The following is an 18,574-nucleotide window of genomic DNA, read 5'->3' as shown; positions in this document are numbered from 1 at the left end:
CAGCCTCAGGCGCGCGCACACACACACACTCACACACACACTCCCAAACATGCACACGCTCCCTGCACACACACTCAAACACGCACTCCCCCCAGGCTCGCAGGGTGGGAGAGGGAGAGACCTGGTGCTGCCCCAGGGCCCCACCCTTCCCAAGCCCGCCTCGCTGAAATGGCAAAGCTAGACTAAACTCAGGCTCTAGGGGACACACACTGGGCTCTGTGAGCTGCACTGGGGGCAGGGAGATGGAGAGGTCGTGGGGGACAGGTAGCCTTAGACGATTCTGTTCTCCAGGATGGCCAGTCGCTTACTCACAGCTTCCAGTGGACTGGGAGTTAAGGAGATGTGTAAGTTGGCCAGAGCAGGGCAGTGACGGAGTGGCACCTGCACTCAGGGCCCCCCTTCCAGGACTTTCTCTCACTTCCCCCTCATAGCGTGTGTTCCCCCCAATGTCAAAACTTATCCATCCACAGCCCTCAGAATGGTGCTTTCCAAAAACAAGCAAGCAGTTACAGTGAGCCCGGAAAGCCCAGCGCTGTCCAGTTGCAGGTGTAGGCCTGCTGGGTCCCCACCTAGTTCTGCCTGAGCCAGGGGAGCTGTGAGGGCTCCAGCCCCATCTGAGTGGAGACCGGTGGGTAGTCATGTCGCCAAGAGCTTGAGCAATGGAAGTCCGTGGGCACCATGTTTTCCTGAGCGTGTCCAGGACTCTGTGTGTGTCCAGTCTACAGCTTGGTTCCTGCCTTTGCTTTGGCAGGGTCAGTATCAAAGCCGGGGCCAGCCTACCTGGCCAGGATCCAGCCCGTCTTCAGCAGGAGGCAGGCAAGGAGGAGCCTGCCCCATCACACCACACAAGGGGCACGGCTTTCTCCTCTCCCGACAGGGACCTCCCCTCCCCTCCCCTCCCCTTCCCCCTCCCCCTCCCCTCCCCCTCCCCTCCCCCTCCCTCTCCCTGCAGCAGCCTCTGGAAAAGGATATGCTTCCTGGTCAGGGCCTGCAGCAGCCCCTCCACTTTGGTCCGGAATTTCACGATGGACTCGCAGGCACACAGGTCTTCCTCTGGGGTGGACAGAAAGTAGGGAAAGAGAAAGAGGATGGTGAGTGGTTGCCTGCCAGAAAGGCGGGTGGTCACTGCCCAAGGCCAGGACTAGGGTGTCTTGGGGGAGTGTGGGGCCTAGGAGATGCGAGAAGGCAGAGAGACACGTGAAATTCTTAAGACAGAGCTCCTAGGAATGATGGAGGGGGGACGATCCCTGAATGTCTTCCTGCTCCCTCAAAGCCCTGATAAAGAACTCCAATATTAGCTTCCCCACGCTGGTCACCTACTATGCAAAGGACACTGTCATCAGGGGCCTCTAGGTCATCATGGTGACTCCTCACCCCGATTCTTTGGGGTTGAAGTCATTAACCCCATTTTACAAATGAAGAACTTGAGAAGGAAAACAACTTGCCCTATGGCCAACAGCTAGTTAGTGTCAACAAACATGCAAACCCAGGCGTGTCTGGCTCTGGAATCCATACTCTTTACCACTGGGAACCAGCTGGCAAGGTCACCGGGGAGGATCAGGGGAGGAAGCACGGTTCAAATCCTGGCTCCTCCAGTTATTAAGTGGTTCCACCCCTCTGACCTTGGCTTTCCTGTCTGTAAAATGGACATAACAATATTCCTACCAAATAGGATTAAATGATTCATATTTGGAGTGCACTGAGAAGAGTGCCACATGTGTAAGAGCGTTCAATATACAGTTGCTGGTTGTTAAAGTCTGACTGGCCAGCCTTCCTCCTGATTCTGCCAACTCATGATGCCACCCCAGCTCCCGTTTTCCCCACCCACATCCAGTCCAGGATGGTTACACACACACACACACACACACACACACACACCCCTCCCAGAGCCCCACATGCTCCTCCCATCAACACAATTTCTGGCCTCACTCACCCACGCAGATCTTCTTCTGCAACTTCTTGCCAATCTGGTTGATGGTCTTGAAGTCAGCCGTGTAGAAATAGTGCTCTGCCACAGGCTCCGAGGCAATTTCCCTCAGCTCATCCTCCACAGCGTTGCCCACACCCACAGCAAACATCTTAAAGCCTGCCAAGAGGAACAAGATGAGTAGCAGTGGCCATGGGGACAGGCAGCCATAGCTGAGCCTCCCGGGGAATCCCCAGGCAATCAACAGCAGACACCTCCTGGTGGCAGATGCTGGAATTGCAGGTACAATGATTGAGGAAATCAACATCTGCTGAGCTTCTACCATATATCAGACCTGTACTGACTGTACTGGGAACTTTGCAATCTCATGTAACCCTAATAACCATCCATCTGGTGGTTATTATTATTCTCACTTAATAGGTGATAAAACTCAGGCTTGTCCCAAAGTGGGGTTGCCTGCCAACAGTTGGTATGTTTTTGGGAACATTCAACTATATAAGTTCCAAGTCTCACCTACCAAAGGACCATTAAGCCAGCCACTTACTTTTCTGGGACCTCAGTTTTCTCATTAGTATAAAAAAGAGCTGGACAAACCAATCCCTCCTCATTCACACTGAATCTGGGTTTAGGGCACTCATCAGAACAGACATAAGATAAACTATAGTTGAGCTGTTCCATGTGTACCCCTGGCCACTGGTGGTGTTCAGGGTTCAGACAGCACCTACCAAGGTCCTTGGCTTTCTTGGCAGCATCATTAATGTAGTCCTGGCTCCGACCATCAGTGAAGACAATGCCCACCTTCTGGGCACCAGGCCTGGCCCCGCTGGACACAGTGAAGGAATTGTCGATGAGGTACTTGAGGGCAGCCCCGGTCATGGTGCCCTTCTCCATGTAGGACATGTTCCGCACAGCTGCCTTGATGTCCTTCTTGGTGTGGAAGCGGCCCAGCGGGAACTCCTGGCGCACAGAGCTTGAGTACTGTACCAGCCCCACTTGGGCCAGCTTGTCCGACACATCCAGCGTGTCCACAATCTGGTTGATGAACTTCTTCACCAGCTCAAAGTTCTCTGGCCGCACACTCTTGGATCCATCAATTAGGAAAACCAGGTCAGTAGCCGAACTGCCACTTCCACCGCTGCAGCCTGGTGGGGGGGGGCAGGATAGGAAGGCAGGGGAGTGATGCTCAAGTTCATAGTCATTCATCACAGCCACTGGCTGGGTACGCACCACACCCAAGATCTGTACGGAGGATCATCCCATTTGGTCCTCAAAACTTCCTCTGTGAAGCCTAAGTTCCTGGCCCCCATGTTACAGCATTGAAACCCGAAGCTCTAAAAGCTGTTAAATCAGACAGCTCAGAAGTAGTGGCACCAAGATATGAACTCAAGACTATGTAACTCCTTCCACCATATTAAACCTACCACCCACTGTGACAGAAGGAGGGACAGTAGTGAGAAGAGAACTGCTGACGCCAAACTCTAGAAGGCATCTATTGCAGATTGGTCCAGAGGTCAAGTACAGAGAGGCTCAGGTGGGCTTCCTGGGGAGGGGCCAAGGCCCCGTCCCCTGCCCGCCACCTTCCCCAGGCTTGCCTGTGTCCAGCCCACTGACCATTGCAGGTCTTGCCATCACTGTTCAGGGTGAAGCCCTCGCGGCAGGCGCAGGTGTAGGAGCCCGGGGAGCTGAGGCACATCTGCTCGCAGTCATGGTCGCCTGTGGCGCACAGGTCTGACACCACTGTGGGGACAAGAGGAGACTCAGAATCTCATGGTCACGGGGCCTCGGACATCTTGGCAAGGATGGCTTCTCAACACGCTCAGGGAAACTGAGGCCCCCGACTGGATGGGGTCCCAGACCCTTAGCCCAGGGCCAGAATCACTGCAGCAGTGCTGACATCCCCGGAGAAGGTGATATTGCGGATAATAAGCTAAAACTTCCCGCTAAAAATGTAGAGGCCAAAGAGGCGGGGCCTTTAATCCCCTTTGTTCACTTTTGTATTCCAAGCGTCTAGAACAACACGTGCAGCAGTGAACACAGCACAGAGAAGATGCTCAACGAACACTTGTTAGATACCACGTACTGAGCATTGTACTGTGCATGGAATTCTCACAGTCAGACTCATACTCTTCCTAGGCCCGCCCCGTGCCCAAGACACACCTCTCCTCTGCAGAAGACTCTGAACTTTCTCCTGCCCAATGCCCAGGTCCCTCAGACCCTTTCACATCACAGAAGACTCTGGCACCCCAATACCCCACACCCCCCACACACCCCCACCCCCTCTACCCTCCGCTCCCCCACACACACACACACACTCCCCCCCACCCCCACCCCTGTCCAAATAGCACAGGATTTTTTAGGCCCTCCCCTTACTGGCTTCTGGCCCCTCCTTGGTCCCTGCCAGTACTCTACCACGAAAAGGACTTCTTTTTGGTATCGCCTTTCCCCAACTCCCTTAACCCCAGGCAGGGGACAGCCCCCAGATCAGGCGGCTCTGAGCCCTGGCCCCGCCCCCGAGGTTGGCTCTGTCTCAGTCCCTGCCCCCGTATAGGGCACCTCCAGCCCAGGCCCCGCCCCCACGCTGCACTCTAAGCCACGCCCCTTTTCTGGCCCCGCCCAGACACCGGTATACACACACACACACCTCACTCCCCCAGCACCCCTCCCAGCCTGGTCCATCCCCCGCCCCACGCACAGCAGAAGGCCTCCTGGAACTTCTTGGACAGCTTCTCGATGACGCTGTAGCTCTCCACGTAGTCCACGTGCTCGTCCTGAGGCTCGCTGGCGATCTGCTGCAGCGTGGCCTTGTCCACACGGCCTACACCGATGGCGAACAGCTCGATGCCACTGGCCCGGGCCCGCGCAGACACATCCCGCACGCTGTCCTGGGGCCTCCCGTCCGTCACCACGATGACCACCTGCGATACACACGCGGGGCGTGTGTGAGGACCCGACCACCCTCCCCGCGCTGGGTGGGCCGCTTGGCCCTCCAGTAAACCCTTAGGATGGTTGGCATAAGAGGAGGTTGACCCAGAAGGGCGGAGTGGCTAGCCCAGGTCACACAACTAGTCGGCAGCAGGTGGATCTGGCCCCTCACCAACACCAGGGTTTGGGCCTAGGGAAAAGAACCTGGATAGCGGAGGAGGCAACAGGTTTTCTCTGACTGAGAGACATGGCTGAGCTGTTCTCTCATCTGACTATGGGCTCTGGGTGTCTCCTCCCTCGGGCATGACCGCCTGAGGGCAGAGCCTCGTCTCCCCTGTCAAACGAGGGCCTCTGACAGCCAGGCCCAACCTGCGCTCAACACCGTACAGTTCTACCCTTTGGCCACCAGAGGGAGGCAGAGGCTACGGAATGGCAGTTTTTCCTCCGGTCTGGACATTTTCTCCCGTATGCCCTGGGAAGGAGCTGTTCCCACATTGATGCCCAAGGAATGAAGGAAGATGCTGCCTTTTCTCCCTCCATTCCCCAAGATACTACCTGCCCTTTCCTAAGAGGAAAACACTCTTCCCCTCCCACAAGGCACCTGTGTGCCGTACCCCAGAAAGGGCAACAGGAGGGGACCCTGGCGCTGAGCCTGGCCCTCATCACCCCCTGCCGGAGCCTGCCCTAAAGTTGGGTCCTCACAGCTCTGCTGGAGTCTGAGACTCGGCATCCAGCCCCCTTAGCTGCTTTTCTCCTTCTGACCTGGGTCTGCTTCTGATTCCTGAGTCCCCACCCCTGGCCCAGATGCCCAACCCCTTGGATTGGGTCTTGGTGATCTGACAGGCCTGGGTTAGAAATGCAGCTCCATGAGGCACAGCTCACCTTCCTGAGCCCCTGTTCTTTCATCTGGATAAAGGGGGTGTAGTGAGGCCCACATGAGACGATTCATGGTAAGAAGCCCGGAAGGGGCAGCATTATTTTTAATATCATTACTCTGGGGCCCCTGGGGAGCAGCCTTGCACAATCTCTTCCCCTCCAGAGGCCTAGGCTCCTGGCACTGAAAACCTAGCTCTTCACTGTCACCTGCTGCCACGTTCCCGTGAGTCCCCACCTTGCTGATGTCCGGTGAGCTGGGGCGACCGCCCTCAGCATCGCTTAAGGCCTTGGTGATGGCGAACTGGATGGCCAGGCCCGTCATGGTGCCTGTGGACAGCGGCTGGATGCGGCGCACGGCCTGCAGCAGCATGGCCTTGGAACCGTGGGCCCGCAGCGGGAACTCCTGCTTCACGGAGCTGGCGTAGTTGACCACGCCCACGCGGGTGGCATTGGGCCCCACGTCCAGTGACTCGATGACCTGGGACAGGAACACCTTCACCTTCTCAAACTCCACTGGCCGCACGCTGCGTGAGCTGTCGATGACGAACACCAGGTCTATGGGCCGGGTCCGGCAGAGGTGCCCTGGGAGGCGGCAAAGGTCAGGAGGATGGACCAGAGACACTCAAGACAAAGGAGCAGCGCACCAGCAGCTACTTAGGTCTGGACGTGAGGCCTCAGACAGAGTAGACCAGACATGAACCAGGCTGGCTGGGTCCTATCATCAGCGTGGGGACACTGGAGCAAGCAACTTGCCAGAGGTTGCTCAGCCCGTGGGAAAGACAAAGGCTCGAATGGCGCCCTCACCTCTCTGAGCCTCAGTTTCCTTTCTGTACAATGAGCAGGTGGTCCCTTCCTTACAGGATCCTTTGAGGACAAGCAAAAAGGCACGTAGGGTGCCAGCACAGGGCTGGGCATGCAGGGTGTTCAGGGGGCAGCAAAGGAGAAGACAGCCTTCATGTCTCAGGTTTCAGCCCAGAGTGGCTACCGCCAACAAGGGGCAGCTCTTTCCCCTGGCTGGGCAGGAGGGCCCTGAGGGTGGGCCCTCGGGCGGGCGCGGCCTTGAAGGCCAACGCAGCACCTGTCAACATGGCCTCCTTCATCTGAGCATTAAAGCAAATCAGCAAAGCGGACCCAGTTTGCGTCGATCTGCCAGCTGGTGTCCAAGAGCAGGAGAACAGGCAGGAGTTCCTACTGGTCACCTTGGCAGCCTGACCAAGTGGGCCCCCAAGACACACCCCCAAGGAGCAATGTCTTCCCAGACAGCCTGGGAGGCAGCACCATGTGCTGGGTGGTACACAGAGCCCGAGTGAGGTAGACAGGGGTCCGAAGCCCAGCTCAGCCACTCTGTGGCCCTGGGCAGATCATTGCACCTTTGAAGCTTCACTTTTCTCATCTGTCTGGAGGGAAGAATAGGCCTAATGCCTGGTGTTATCACCGGCCTGGACCTGCAGCCTGGTGGGACTTCGTACAAAGGCCAGCCCCCTCCGTCCCACACTGAGTCTGAGCTGCTCCCAAACAGGGATGCAGGAAGAAGAATCAGGAAAGGCAAGGTGTGCGGGACTGTCCCAGCCCCCAGCCACAGTGCCCTAGGTCCAGGCGTCAGAGGTCCTCAAGGGACCTCAGAAATCACCTTGCCGCTGGCTCCCCAGTCTCCACTAGCTGAGGCTACAAATGGGTAAACTGAGGCCCAGAGAGGGTGAGGGAACTGGCAGTGGGTCAGGAGCCCAGGGGCTGAGGCTTTCTCGCTCTGTGGTCTTAGAGGGGTCCTCTCCTCTCTGGCCTCTTTTTCCCCATCTGTACAGGAGGAGTTGGGCATTCTAGGATTCTGTGTCCAAGGCTGAAACTCAGAGGGGTACAGCCCATGGGGAGGCCAATCGGGAATCTGCTGGAAGGGCTGGTGGAAGGGGGAACCCCTTCTTGGCCACCCCCACGTCTGCACTTATTGGAGAGCCGTGAGCTCAGCCCTGGGCCTGGTGCAGCCCCAGATGTCAGCGGGCTCTCTGGGTAGTGTCTGCCCTTGGTGACCCAGAAGACCGAGGGCCCTGCAGTTTGCGTGGTCCCTGAGGACAGCCTGGGAGCTGCAAAGCCCAGAGAGAGGCTCAGAGAACCCCACTCATGTCCCTGGAAAGAACAGACAGGGTCACCCTGCCCGAGCCCTCGTGACTGTCACCATCTCTGTCTGCTCCTGGGTCAGCCTGCAGGCCACCCCTGCCTCCCTGCCCCCTCCCCATCCTGGATCCCACTTAGCCTCTGTCTGTCTCGGTGCCCGGTGTCCCCCACCTCACATGGGCCCCCTCACCTCTGGACAGGGGCGCAAGGCCAGGTACGCGTGGGACCTGCAGCAGCAGCAGGCCGCAGAGCACGAGGCAGGGGCCACAGAGTGCCCTCATGGTTCTGGCAGCGCGGGCGGTATCGGCACAGTGGTGGGGACCAGTGGGGGCCAGGTCTTATCAAGCTCGCTGCCTGCCCAGACGGCCCCCCACTGACGTGGGGCGGCCCCCTTCGGGGGGCGGGGCCGGGCTGAATGGAGGTGTGTGTGCCAGGGAGGGAGGGAGCCGCCCGGCCTGGGCTCCGGAGGCCCCTCTGACCACAAGGGTTCCTTGGCCTGCAGGAGCTGCAGCTGGACTCCAGGAAATGTCAGGTGGGTGGAGGGCGGCTCCTCCAGGGCGCAGAGCCTGCGCTGGCCCGAGTTGCCACTCCCAGCGCAGGGAGACCTGAGTCCAGCGGCTCGCTCCCCTGCACTGCCCGCACCCTCATCCCGCAGCCACGCTTTTCTCGCCCCTACCGTTCCAACCCCAGTCTCCCCGTCGGCCTCCGCTGCCTCTCCACACACGCCCTGCTCTCTAGCCGCGCCTGGATTCTGAGCTCTCCTCAAGCCTTTGTATACGCAGGACCATCTACCCATAATGCCCTTTCCTCCCGATCACTCTCTGCCTAACCATCTTGCAAGGTCATATCGGGGCGAACATGTACCCGAGCCCCTAGTATGTGGGGGGCAGTAGGGAAGGTGGTTGAAAGCTCAGACTTAGGAGCCAGGTGACCTGGGTTGGCTTTGTACTGCCTGTGTGACTGTAGGCAGGTTACTTCACCTCTCTGTGCCTCAGATTCCTCATCTGGAAACACCGGGAGGGGTTGATTGGAAGAGCAGACTTATATGAACCATCTCACTGAATTCTCTTGCCAGCCCTGTGAGGCAACTGATATTATTACTCCCACTTCCCAGGTGAGGAACTGAAAAACAGTTTTGAAGTAACTTGTCTAAAGTGCAGCTCAGTGTCAGTGCCAGGAAAGGTCCCCAAACCAGTATTCTCAGCCACCCTGCTTGCACGGGTAAAGCTTGCACGGGAGGGGCCTTCTCCATGCCCACCTCTCCCGTGGCTCCCCTGGGGTTAGGACCCCCTCCCTGTGCTTCCGTGCCTTGACCATTTCATCCATGAGTGGGTAAGTGTCTGATTGATTCATCTCTGCGTCTGGGACCAGCCCAGGGTCTGCACAGAGGAGGCAAAAATAAGGCTTGTAAGTAAAGGAGTATAATCAGGAAGGGTCCCCACCATTGCATCTGGGTCCAGTAGTTGATGGGATAGAGCAGAGAGAGCATGGGCTTGGCCATCTGAGAGAACCACGTTCAAATGCACTTCTGCTGCTCACCAGCTGGGTGACCTGGAGCTGGTGACTTAGCCTCTCTGAGCCTCAGCTCGTTGCCGTACAAGATGATAAGGGAATGGTAGCTCTTGGCTTGCCTGCCTCACTGGAACCCTGTGAGGAGTCGATGAGAGGACGGAAGCGGAGATTGGGGACTGAAAGGTTATCATCTTTTGGGAGGTATAATCGCTAATACTTAAGGCCTTTGACTTCACTCTGTATAAATTATACCTCAATAAAAGGAAGTGTACAGGTGCTTTTTAAAAAGTGATTGCCGGGCACAGCTGATCCAACAAATATTGTCACAATCTTCAGCGGTGATGATGGTAACAGTCCCTTCCACGTGTGACACGGCACAGTCACTCGCTCTATTACCCTGTCTCCTTTGTTCCCCCAACAAACCGGTGAGGGCAGCAGATCCAACTATATTAGCCCATTTGTCAGATGAGGAAACTGAGGCCCAGAGGGGTTCGTGACTTGCCTGAAGCCACCCAGCCTGTTTAGGGGCAGAGCCAAGCTTAGAAATCAGGTCTCATTCCCCTTTGCCCCTATTTAGAGAGCAAGGAAGTTAAAAGCATTTCCCTCTGAGTTTTCCCATTTTTATTTCATTTTTTCACAATTCACAGTCCTCCCCAGTTCCAAAAATCAGTTGAAATGGATTTCTTTTCTTCTCTGCAACTTGAAAGTCTAATTCTCTTCTCCAGAGATGCCACAGGGTGTGGTCATTGTGGCCCTTATCACTTCCCCAAATTGTGTTATGAATGTGGTATCTGGCCCCCACCCCCACCCTTGCCCCAGAGGATGTCAGCTCCCTCCCAGCAGGGGGCTTGTCTGTCTCATCACCAGTAAACCCCCCAGACCCAGCTTGGTGCCTATCACAGGGTATCTGGTGAGCAAATGAAGAAATGAATTAAAAGAAGGAAGTAATGATGAACTGGGTCCATTTCCATGTTAACCATCAAAGGTCAGGCTGGGGTTGGTGATGGTGACCAATGGCGAGAGAGGCACAGTGCCCGCCCCCCACTCCCCTGCTGCAGGTAGACGAGCAGAACGTGAGCTGGAGTCTGCTAGCCCACCACCCCTCTCCCCAGTGGACAGAACTGTGTCCGGAGCTCAGGGTACAAAGCCCTCTTGGCCAGGGCAGCAGCTGGGCCCATGAAACATCTCTTTCAGCTCTGTCTCTGAATGGCAGGTCTATGGGCTCCTCAGAGGAACAGAAGCGCCTTTTCTGTGTCACTTCGCTCATTAACAGAGCCACAGAAACTGCTACAGGTAAGTTTTCAGGAACAGAGATGGGTTCCCCCCAAAGGGGCAGTTTTAACATTCCATAGTGGGAGTGGGGGCTTGGTGGGGAGGAGACCTGGAAGTTGAGTATGTACATTGAGGAAAGAAAATAAATATTTGTGTTTTGAAAATGTGAAACATTTTACCCCAGGAATCAAAATCGGGAACAGTGTGGCCGGTATTAGCCAAGGAGAAAAACCGCGCTGAGGGGCCTCCATTAAGGCAGCTCCCGAGACACACAGGCGGCCGTGAAGCGCTCCCCCTGTTCCCTCCTTGTTTTCACACACCTCGGGTTTCCAGAAACTTAAAGACTTTAGTGTTTTATCCAAGAGAGAGGTTTTGTGATCCATTGAGAGGCCCCTGGGCACAGTGTGGGTCAGGAGAAAGCACACAGGACTCCCCCTCCTGTGCCCCAAGCTCAGCTCTTTTCCTGAAGAGCAAACCTGGGTATCTCTCAACGCGGGGCAGTCCAGGGCTGCCTGTCCCCTAGACCTTCCAAACCATCATCACCGTTTGCTGGACCCACATATACCTTTACTATTTTTTGGATTAATCTTTCTAACATTAAACCAACTCACTTTTGGACAAAAATTTCTCCTCTTTCTTATTTGAAACAACAGGCGTGAAATCGCTGGTCTGACGTACCGATTACACACTTATTCCAAAATGCCTTCAAATAAATTCAAAACTAATTAAACTTAACTTTTTCTTCCACGTATCACCGAAATTATCTTGCTTTCTGTCAGTGGTGCTCATGCCAGACATTGAGGAATCCTATGAAGTGAAAAAGTTTTGGAATCAGACAGAGCTGGGTTTGAGCCCCCGTTCTGTCACCTGCCAGCTCTGTTGACATCAGATGAATCCCCTCACTTTTCTGCTCTTCAGTTCTATGTCTATAAAGTGGGGATCTCAGTGCCGATGTCAGAGGATGGTGGAGAACGAAAGGTATTGAGTGCCGCATCCATGCTTACTGCTTTCACAGTGCCTTCTTGTATTAATCAGCATAGAAGAGGCCAAGTTACTGCAACAAGCAAGCCCTCGGATCACAATGGCTCAACACAAGGGTCTGTTTCTCTCCTGTGACGCAGCCCAGCGCTAGACAGGACCTCCCCAAAGCTGCCTCTCTCTTGGTAGCCCATCATTTCCTCATCCTTCGTCTCCAGACACACGGACAAGAGAGAGAAAAGGAGCACACATCACCTGACTCCACCTGGGGATGGAATGACTCCAAGGGGTGGGATGTGGGTGTTTAGTGAGAAGGACGTGCTCTATCACGCTTCCCAAGGAAAAACAGCTTCTGTTGGCCTTATATCACCTCTAGATGAAAATTCAAATTTAGCTGGGCATTTAAGGTCCTTCAAAATCTGTTTCTTGACACCTTTTCCAGGCCGTTGCCAGTCTCTCTCCCTCCCCCCACCATCCCCCTCTCTTCTCTGCCACAGAATGAGTCACTCCCTCCTCCTCTTCTCTCACTGCACATTTTTATTGGCTTTTATCCCTTCTCTGCCTCACTTCCCCGCTCACTCTACTTCCTGGGACCACCTCCCAAATAAACAACCTGTACCCAAGTTCATGTCTCAGCATCTGCTTTGGGGGGAACTTAAGCTAAGCGAAGGTAAAGCTTTGGGGTCCAAGATGAGGATGCCTTTGGGGCCGTCCTGGGGGTCGGGAAGAACAGGACCCCAACAGGTGGGGAAGGGGAGGGCCAGGAAGGGAGGTGCCCCTACAGGACCCCAAGGGCAGCTAGGATCTGTGGGGCACTAAGCAGAATCCTCATTCAGATGCACCTGCAGGTCACTCTCTGTTTTATACTTCCTTCAGTTACCCGCAAACTGTCGATAGTTTGGTTAAGGTGGTTCGAAAGAAAATGCAGATTCCCAGGATCCTTCCCAGACCCAGTGAATCTGCATTTCTAAGGTGCTTCTGATGTAACTAAACCACCGATCTCACCCAACCTCCCATACGAAACATAAAGTCTCTCTCTGGAAAGCTGTCGTCCAGCCTATGGTGTTCAGCCTCTTGGACGGGGAGCTTGGTGCTTCCCAAAGTATTTTCCATCCGGCTCTGAGAGCGAGCCAGTCTCCCGGTATACCATGTTCAACGACCTGAAGATCATGGCCACACCCCCACTAAGCTGATTCTTCCCGAATAAAAACGTCCTCACATCCTACAACCATCCTTTACAACACATGGATTTCAGCCCATGACCAGTGGCATTTCAATTTGTCTCTCCCCCTCCTAAAAATGTGAGCTCTGAATTTAATATAATGCTCTGGCTCGCAGAACAGAATATATTTTCTCTCCCAATTGCTAAGGTACCTAACTTCCCTTTGTGTTGCCTGAAATCCCTGCTGTTGTCCCCTCAGCCTCAACACAGAGCCTCTGGAGACCTGAGAAGACCACCTGAGGTTGTGTAAACAATGGTTGGCTTACCTGTTTCATCTTTCAAAACTGGATCTACACTGACCAAGACTCCAGACGTACAGGATTGTCGGTGCTGCCGTCACTTAGACGTTGAAGGACGAAAAATAAAACTTCCTCCAAATCGGGAAGGGGTGCTACATTCTTTTTCCATTGCTATGTAACAAATGACCACAAAATTAGCAGCTTAAACACAGCACAAATATAGCCCCTCATGGTTCCCGAAGGTCAGAAGTCTGGGTTCTCTGCTCAGTGCCTCGCAAGGCTGAAATCAAGCTGTAATCAAGGCTGGGCCTTGTTGTTTTCTGGAGCTGAGGATCCTCATTCAAGCTAACACGGTGGTTGGAAGAATTCATTCCCTTGCGGTTGTCAGACTGAACTCCCTCCCCACCTCTGCTTGCAGGCTGTTACCCAGGGGCCACTCAGCAACCAGGGGTCACCCGACAGTCCTTGTCATGTGCTCTCCCCCAAGGCCTCTCACGCGTCACATCTCTCCCATGCCAAACCTCCTCTTTCTGAAGAGCCCAGTCCCTTTTAAGGGATCAACTGATCAGGTCAGTTTCACCCAGAATAATCTCCCTTTCTCAAAGTCAACTTACCAGCTAACATAACCCAATCCCAGGAGTGACTGTCCCATCAGAGTCCCAGGCTCCGTCCACACTCGAGGGGAGAGAACTAGACAAGGTCATAGGTCATTGGAGGCTTCTTAGAATTCTGCCCACCCGGTGGTATATATAGGCATAGAACAAGGGGAGGGAGGGAAGAGGACAGGGGATTGACAAGGAAATACAACATTTTTATAATACAAGTGAATCTACAAAGACAGAAACAGACTCACAATCATAGAAAACAAACTTATGACTACCAAAGAGGAAAGGGAGGGGGCGGGGGGAGGGATTAGGAGTATGCGATTAAAAGATACACACGACTATATATAAAATAGATAAACAACAACGATTTACCGTATAACACAGGGAATAATATTAACACAATATTGTAAATCAGATCTACTTCAAAAAAAATCTGATTCAAAAATGGACAGAGGCAGTAAATACACATTTTTTCAAAGAAGACACACAAATGGCCAACAGATACCTGAAAAGATGCTCAACATCACTATCAGAGAAATGCAAATCAAACCCCAAGACGTCTCCTCACACTTGTTAAAATGGCCATCATTAAAAAGACAAGGTAAAACAAGCATGGGTGAGAACGTGGAGAAAAGGGAATCCTTGTTCCCTGTTTGCCTGTTGGGGGAAATGTAGATCATTTCAGCCACTACGTAAAACAGGATGACGATTTCTCAAAAAATTAAAAATCGATTTGGAACTTTATGCTACAACAAGGCCACTTCTAGACATATATCTAAAAAGATAAAAACTGGATCTCGGGGCTTCCCTGGTGGCACAGTGGTTGAGAGTCCACCTGCCGATGCAGGGGACACGGGTTCGTGCCCTGGTCCGGGAAGATCCCACATGCCGCGGAGCGGCTGGGCCCGTGAGCCATGGCCGCTGAGCCTGCGCGTCCGGAGCCTGTGCTCTGCAGCGGGAGAGGCCACGGCAGTGAGAGGCCCGCGTACCGCAAAAAAAAAAACTGGATCTCAGAAAGGAAGAAAGAAAGAAATACAGCATTTTTCAGTTCAGGAAAAGTTGCTTCAGGGTCAGTAGGGGGAGGACTAGGTGATAATTACACCAAAACTGCACCTGGTGGTTACTGAGTCTGTAGGTCCTTCCGCCTCCGGTGCCTTCAGCGATGGAGGCTGCTGGGGCAGCACCCTGTGGAGTCTGACCACCTGAGAGCAAGGTCTGGCCCTGTTCTCACTCGCAGAGTGACCATGGGCAACCGAGGGATGTTACAGTGTCAAGGTTGTTCCACCTACAGCCTCCATAAGGACACCCAAAGCCAGGAACATCTAGATCTTTCCTTCCCACACTCTCCCTACGACAACTGCCGTCACCTCTCAGGGCAGAGGAGCTGGGAAGGTGCACAGTGATGTCCCTGGCAGGTTCCTGTTCCTTCCACTGTCCCACCTGAAGCCCCTTAGAACACCTTGGCTTTTCCTCAAACCCTCTGACAGGAGCTCAGCTCCACCTACATGTAAAATTTCAGCAGCTTGGCCCTGGCAAGGTCAAGGCTGAAAGAATTATGGTGTTGTAAGCTGTGAGTTATCAGAGGGGAGACTCCCAGGCTGGAGTCACCCTCTGACCTGTGGTCGCGTCTCCAGGCCTTTGCCAAGGTTGCCTCCCTGCCTGGACTGTCCCCCCAGCACGTGGAACAGAGGAAGCTGCAAGGTCAGTGTCCTGCTTAACCACCTGGGCCGGGGAGACGGCAGCAAAACTGTTTACCAGATGGACTCTATTTGTTTAAGGCTGCGGCTCCCTCGTGCTGGCCGCTCCCTGCCAAGCCCACTGCCTATTGAAACGCCCTTGTGGCTAATGAGGCCCGCTTCCTCCGGGAGTCCCAGGGGAGAGGCTGGAATATGAGCGCCAGCTCCCAGACAGCCCATCCAGGTGGGTAGTGGGAGCCCATCCAGGTGGGCAGTGGGAGGGGCCTGTGGCCGCAGAGACCCACAGGAGCAGCTTCTCACACCAAGCGTAGGTGTTCTCACACCCCCCGGGCCCAGCTTCCTTTAACCTGGGACTTAAAACTTGAGTCTTTAAGACTTAAAACTATTTCATTGCAAATTGGAGATTTCATTGCCTGATTGGACATGAATCCCTGGTCTCCCCAAAGTCAGCAGAGACCTCAGGAAATGGAGAATTTGCCCATAAATCCAGGGCAAGGCTTCTTCATCCGCCATGCGGGTATCATCCCCACCGCCCGCGGGGCTGTTGCAGTGTAGCTGCGCTGTCCAGATTTATGGCCCCTTCAGGCCACAGCCTCTGTGTATGTGAAACACTCTCTCTCATGGGCCGTCAGACCTCACACAAGCTGTCTTGGTTTCAGTCCCTACAAGCAGTCAGGCGGGCTGGAAGCCAGAGGCTGGACAGGGCAAGGAGACGTGTGCTTTCACGTGAGGGCATGCCCTGGGAGGCCATGGGCCAGTATCACGTCCTGCTGATGGGTTAACGCTTCCGTGAACCCAACCGCTTGGTGACACGCCATCCACATGACATCGCACCCACGTGTCCACAGATGGCACTCACATCTCAACCTCCCTCCTTCCTCACTCTCCTGACTCCAGACCTATAGACACAGCTGCCTCCTGAGTAACTGCCATCATGTGGTCCCCAGGGTAGCTCAAATGCAAGCTTAGTGCATCTTCTTTTGTCCCCCGTCCTATACCCTCAGCTCAGAGCTAGGCACCGCCATCCCAAAGACTCTCCAAACCTGGGCACCAGTCTCGTGAACCTCCTCTTCCTCACTTCTGCCCTGCAGGTCCTGCTTCCCTAATGCCTCATGGATCTACCCAGCCCCATGTCCACTGCCTGAGTTTGTGCCCCCAACATACCTCACCTGGACCACTTCCCCTGTCAGCTTCTGTCTGGGTCCTGCACCCACAACGGATGCCTCCTCTAACGCAAGCAGCATAGGGCTCTAGAGCCAGGCCTAGAACGTCCTCGGTGCTGGGACGTTCAATGATAATTATGCCTCAGTCCCCATCTTCAAGGGGCTCTTCAAGTTTCGGAATCATGTCATCACTCTGCTCACCCTGCAAGGTGCCTGAGGTGGGCCAGGAAGGACCAGAGGGAGAAGCTGGGGCTCCATCAGGCCTGTCGGAGTCAAAGCCCAGCTCTGCCCCTTAATCAATGGTGACTCTGGGCAAGTGGCTTGCCCGCCCTGAGCCCCAGGAAGCATCCTTGCATGGCACCTGCACGTGGGGCAGGTGGGAGAGTCACACAGACGACACACAGAAGTGCCCACTCAGTGACCGTTCCTGCTGCCATCACAGCCTTGAGAAACTGGGGTGCGCCCTCCCGCTCCGCCACAAGGGCTTGACTTTGTCGACTCTCCTTCCCTCCAAGAGACAGCCCGTCCGGATGGCGCTCACCTGCCTGGCCTGCACGAATTCCCTCTTTCCTGGGGCCAGCCCCTTTCCAGGCATCTGGTTCAAACAGGCCCTCTCAGTGGGTCCAACCTGCCCCGTCAAAGGACCCCTGCATGAGCCTCAAATGGGGCATTGATAGGGCCGTGGTGAGGGCTGCCCAGCAATGGTGGGCTGCCTTGGCTTGGCCCGGGCCACGTGACTTCCCCAAACACAGCTATTTCCTGTTCCTCGGGCCAGCCCCCTCCCAGCCGCCTGGCCACAGGGCACAATTCCACTATACACCTCTGCCCGTTCTTTGGCTTCGAGCCAGGGTTGGGGTGGGAATGAGGATGGGGGTATCACCTCAGCTGGTCCTCAGGATACACGGTCATGGCCCCTCGGCATCTTCTTGATGAGGATGCAAGGCTGGAGGAAAGGCTAGTCCCCTCCTCCTGTGACCTCTGCCCTCAATCCCCATTTGATGGTGGCTTCTGGGGGGGCCTCTTCATATGGATCTTCACGAGAAGCAAGAACTCACAGAGACTGTGGCCCCAGCCCTTTTAGCCTCCACTTAAAGTAGAATGAAAAGGCACTTAGTCTAACCCCTGACTGCTGTGTGGCCTCAGGAAAGTCACTTGATGTCTCTGGGCCTCAATTACCTCATGTGTGAAAGGGAGGTCGCTGTCCGTCTCTATTAGAGCCTCACTTTATCAGTTGTTTGGGGAATCTGATAAAGAGCAGATAAAACCCATGAAGAAATCTGCTGTCCCCAAGAAAAGCTGACAACTCCAGAAGGTTGACAATTCCTCTCAAATCCCCTTCTCTCCTCCACAGGAGGACTTCACCAGCCTTCTTATGGGTCCCTGACTTTGGTCTCTTCCTTTCTAAAGCCCAAGCCTGATCCTGTAACTCCCCTGCCCCCAAACCCTCAAAGACTCCCCCTGTCCCAGGATGAGCCCATGCTCCTGGGCACAGCATTCAAGGCTCTGTTAGGTCTCACTTGGTACTGGGGATGGAGCCCAACTCAGACTGCCTCGTGCTCTCTGCCAGCTTCACTCTCAGGCAGCTCAGCCCGGGAGGAAGAAGGCAAGAGGTGGAGAAAGAGAGAAAGAGGTGACTGAAGAATTTGATTCCTGGGTCCAGCCACGCCTGACCAGATTCCCTGGATTTTCATTTATGTGAGCCAAGAAACATCACGACCACCCTTCAGTTGTTGTTGTCATTGTTTTCAATAAACCTGGTTCACTAAGGTTCCTGTTACTTGCAAGCATCTCCTTCCTGTAAAGGCCCTTCTTGGCTGAAGTTAGCCAGGGTGGGCTTGCAGCCAAAGAACCCTGATGTACACAAAGGCTCTTTGTGATCCAGGCCCCCAGCCCCTGGCAGCCTCCTCTCCCTCCCCTCCCCACTTGCAGCCACACTAGGCTACCTCTCCAGCTCCTCTCCCCACTTCCACATCCTGCCACTTCAGCCCAAAACATCCTCCCCCAGTTTGCTCCCTGCTGCCCCTTCATCCTTCAGACTCAGCTCGGTGAAAC

At 54.7% G+C, this 18,574-nt stretch overlaps 1 protein-coding gene across 1 annotated transcript; it reads right to left on the bottom strand.

Annotated features, from left to right (window-relative positions):
• Positions 1–270: 270 nt before the first annotated feature.
• On the bottom strand, positions 271–8,115 carry MATN1 (matrilin 1). The gene is made up of 8 exons (XM_030865493.2): positions 8,025–8,115; positions 5,961–6,307; positions 4,620–4,842; positions 3,539–3,664; positions 2,653–3,069; positions 1,934–2,086; positions 973–1,053; positions 271–320 (listed from the first exon to the last, which is right to left on the bottom strand). The coding sequence occupies exons 1-8, from the start codon at positions 8,113–8,115 to the stop codon at positions 271–273; spliced, it is 1,488 nt and encodes a 495-aa protein (XP_030721353.1).
• Positions 8,116–18,574: the final 10,459 nt, after the last annotated feature.

Source organism: Globicephala melas, chromosome 1 (assembly GCF_963455315.2).
Source record: "Globicephala melas chromosome 1, mGloMel1.2, whole genome shotgun sequence".
In the NCBI taxonomy this organism is placed as follows: Eukaryota; Metazoa; Chordata; class Mammalia; order Artiodactyla; family Delphinidae; genus Globicephala; species Globicephala melas.
The sequence above is the reverse complement of the archived record's forward strand: the minus strand, read 5'-3'. Positions and strand labels throughout refer to the sequence as shown.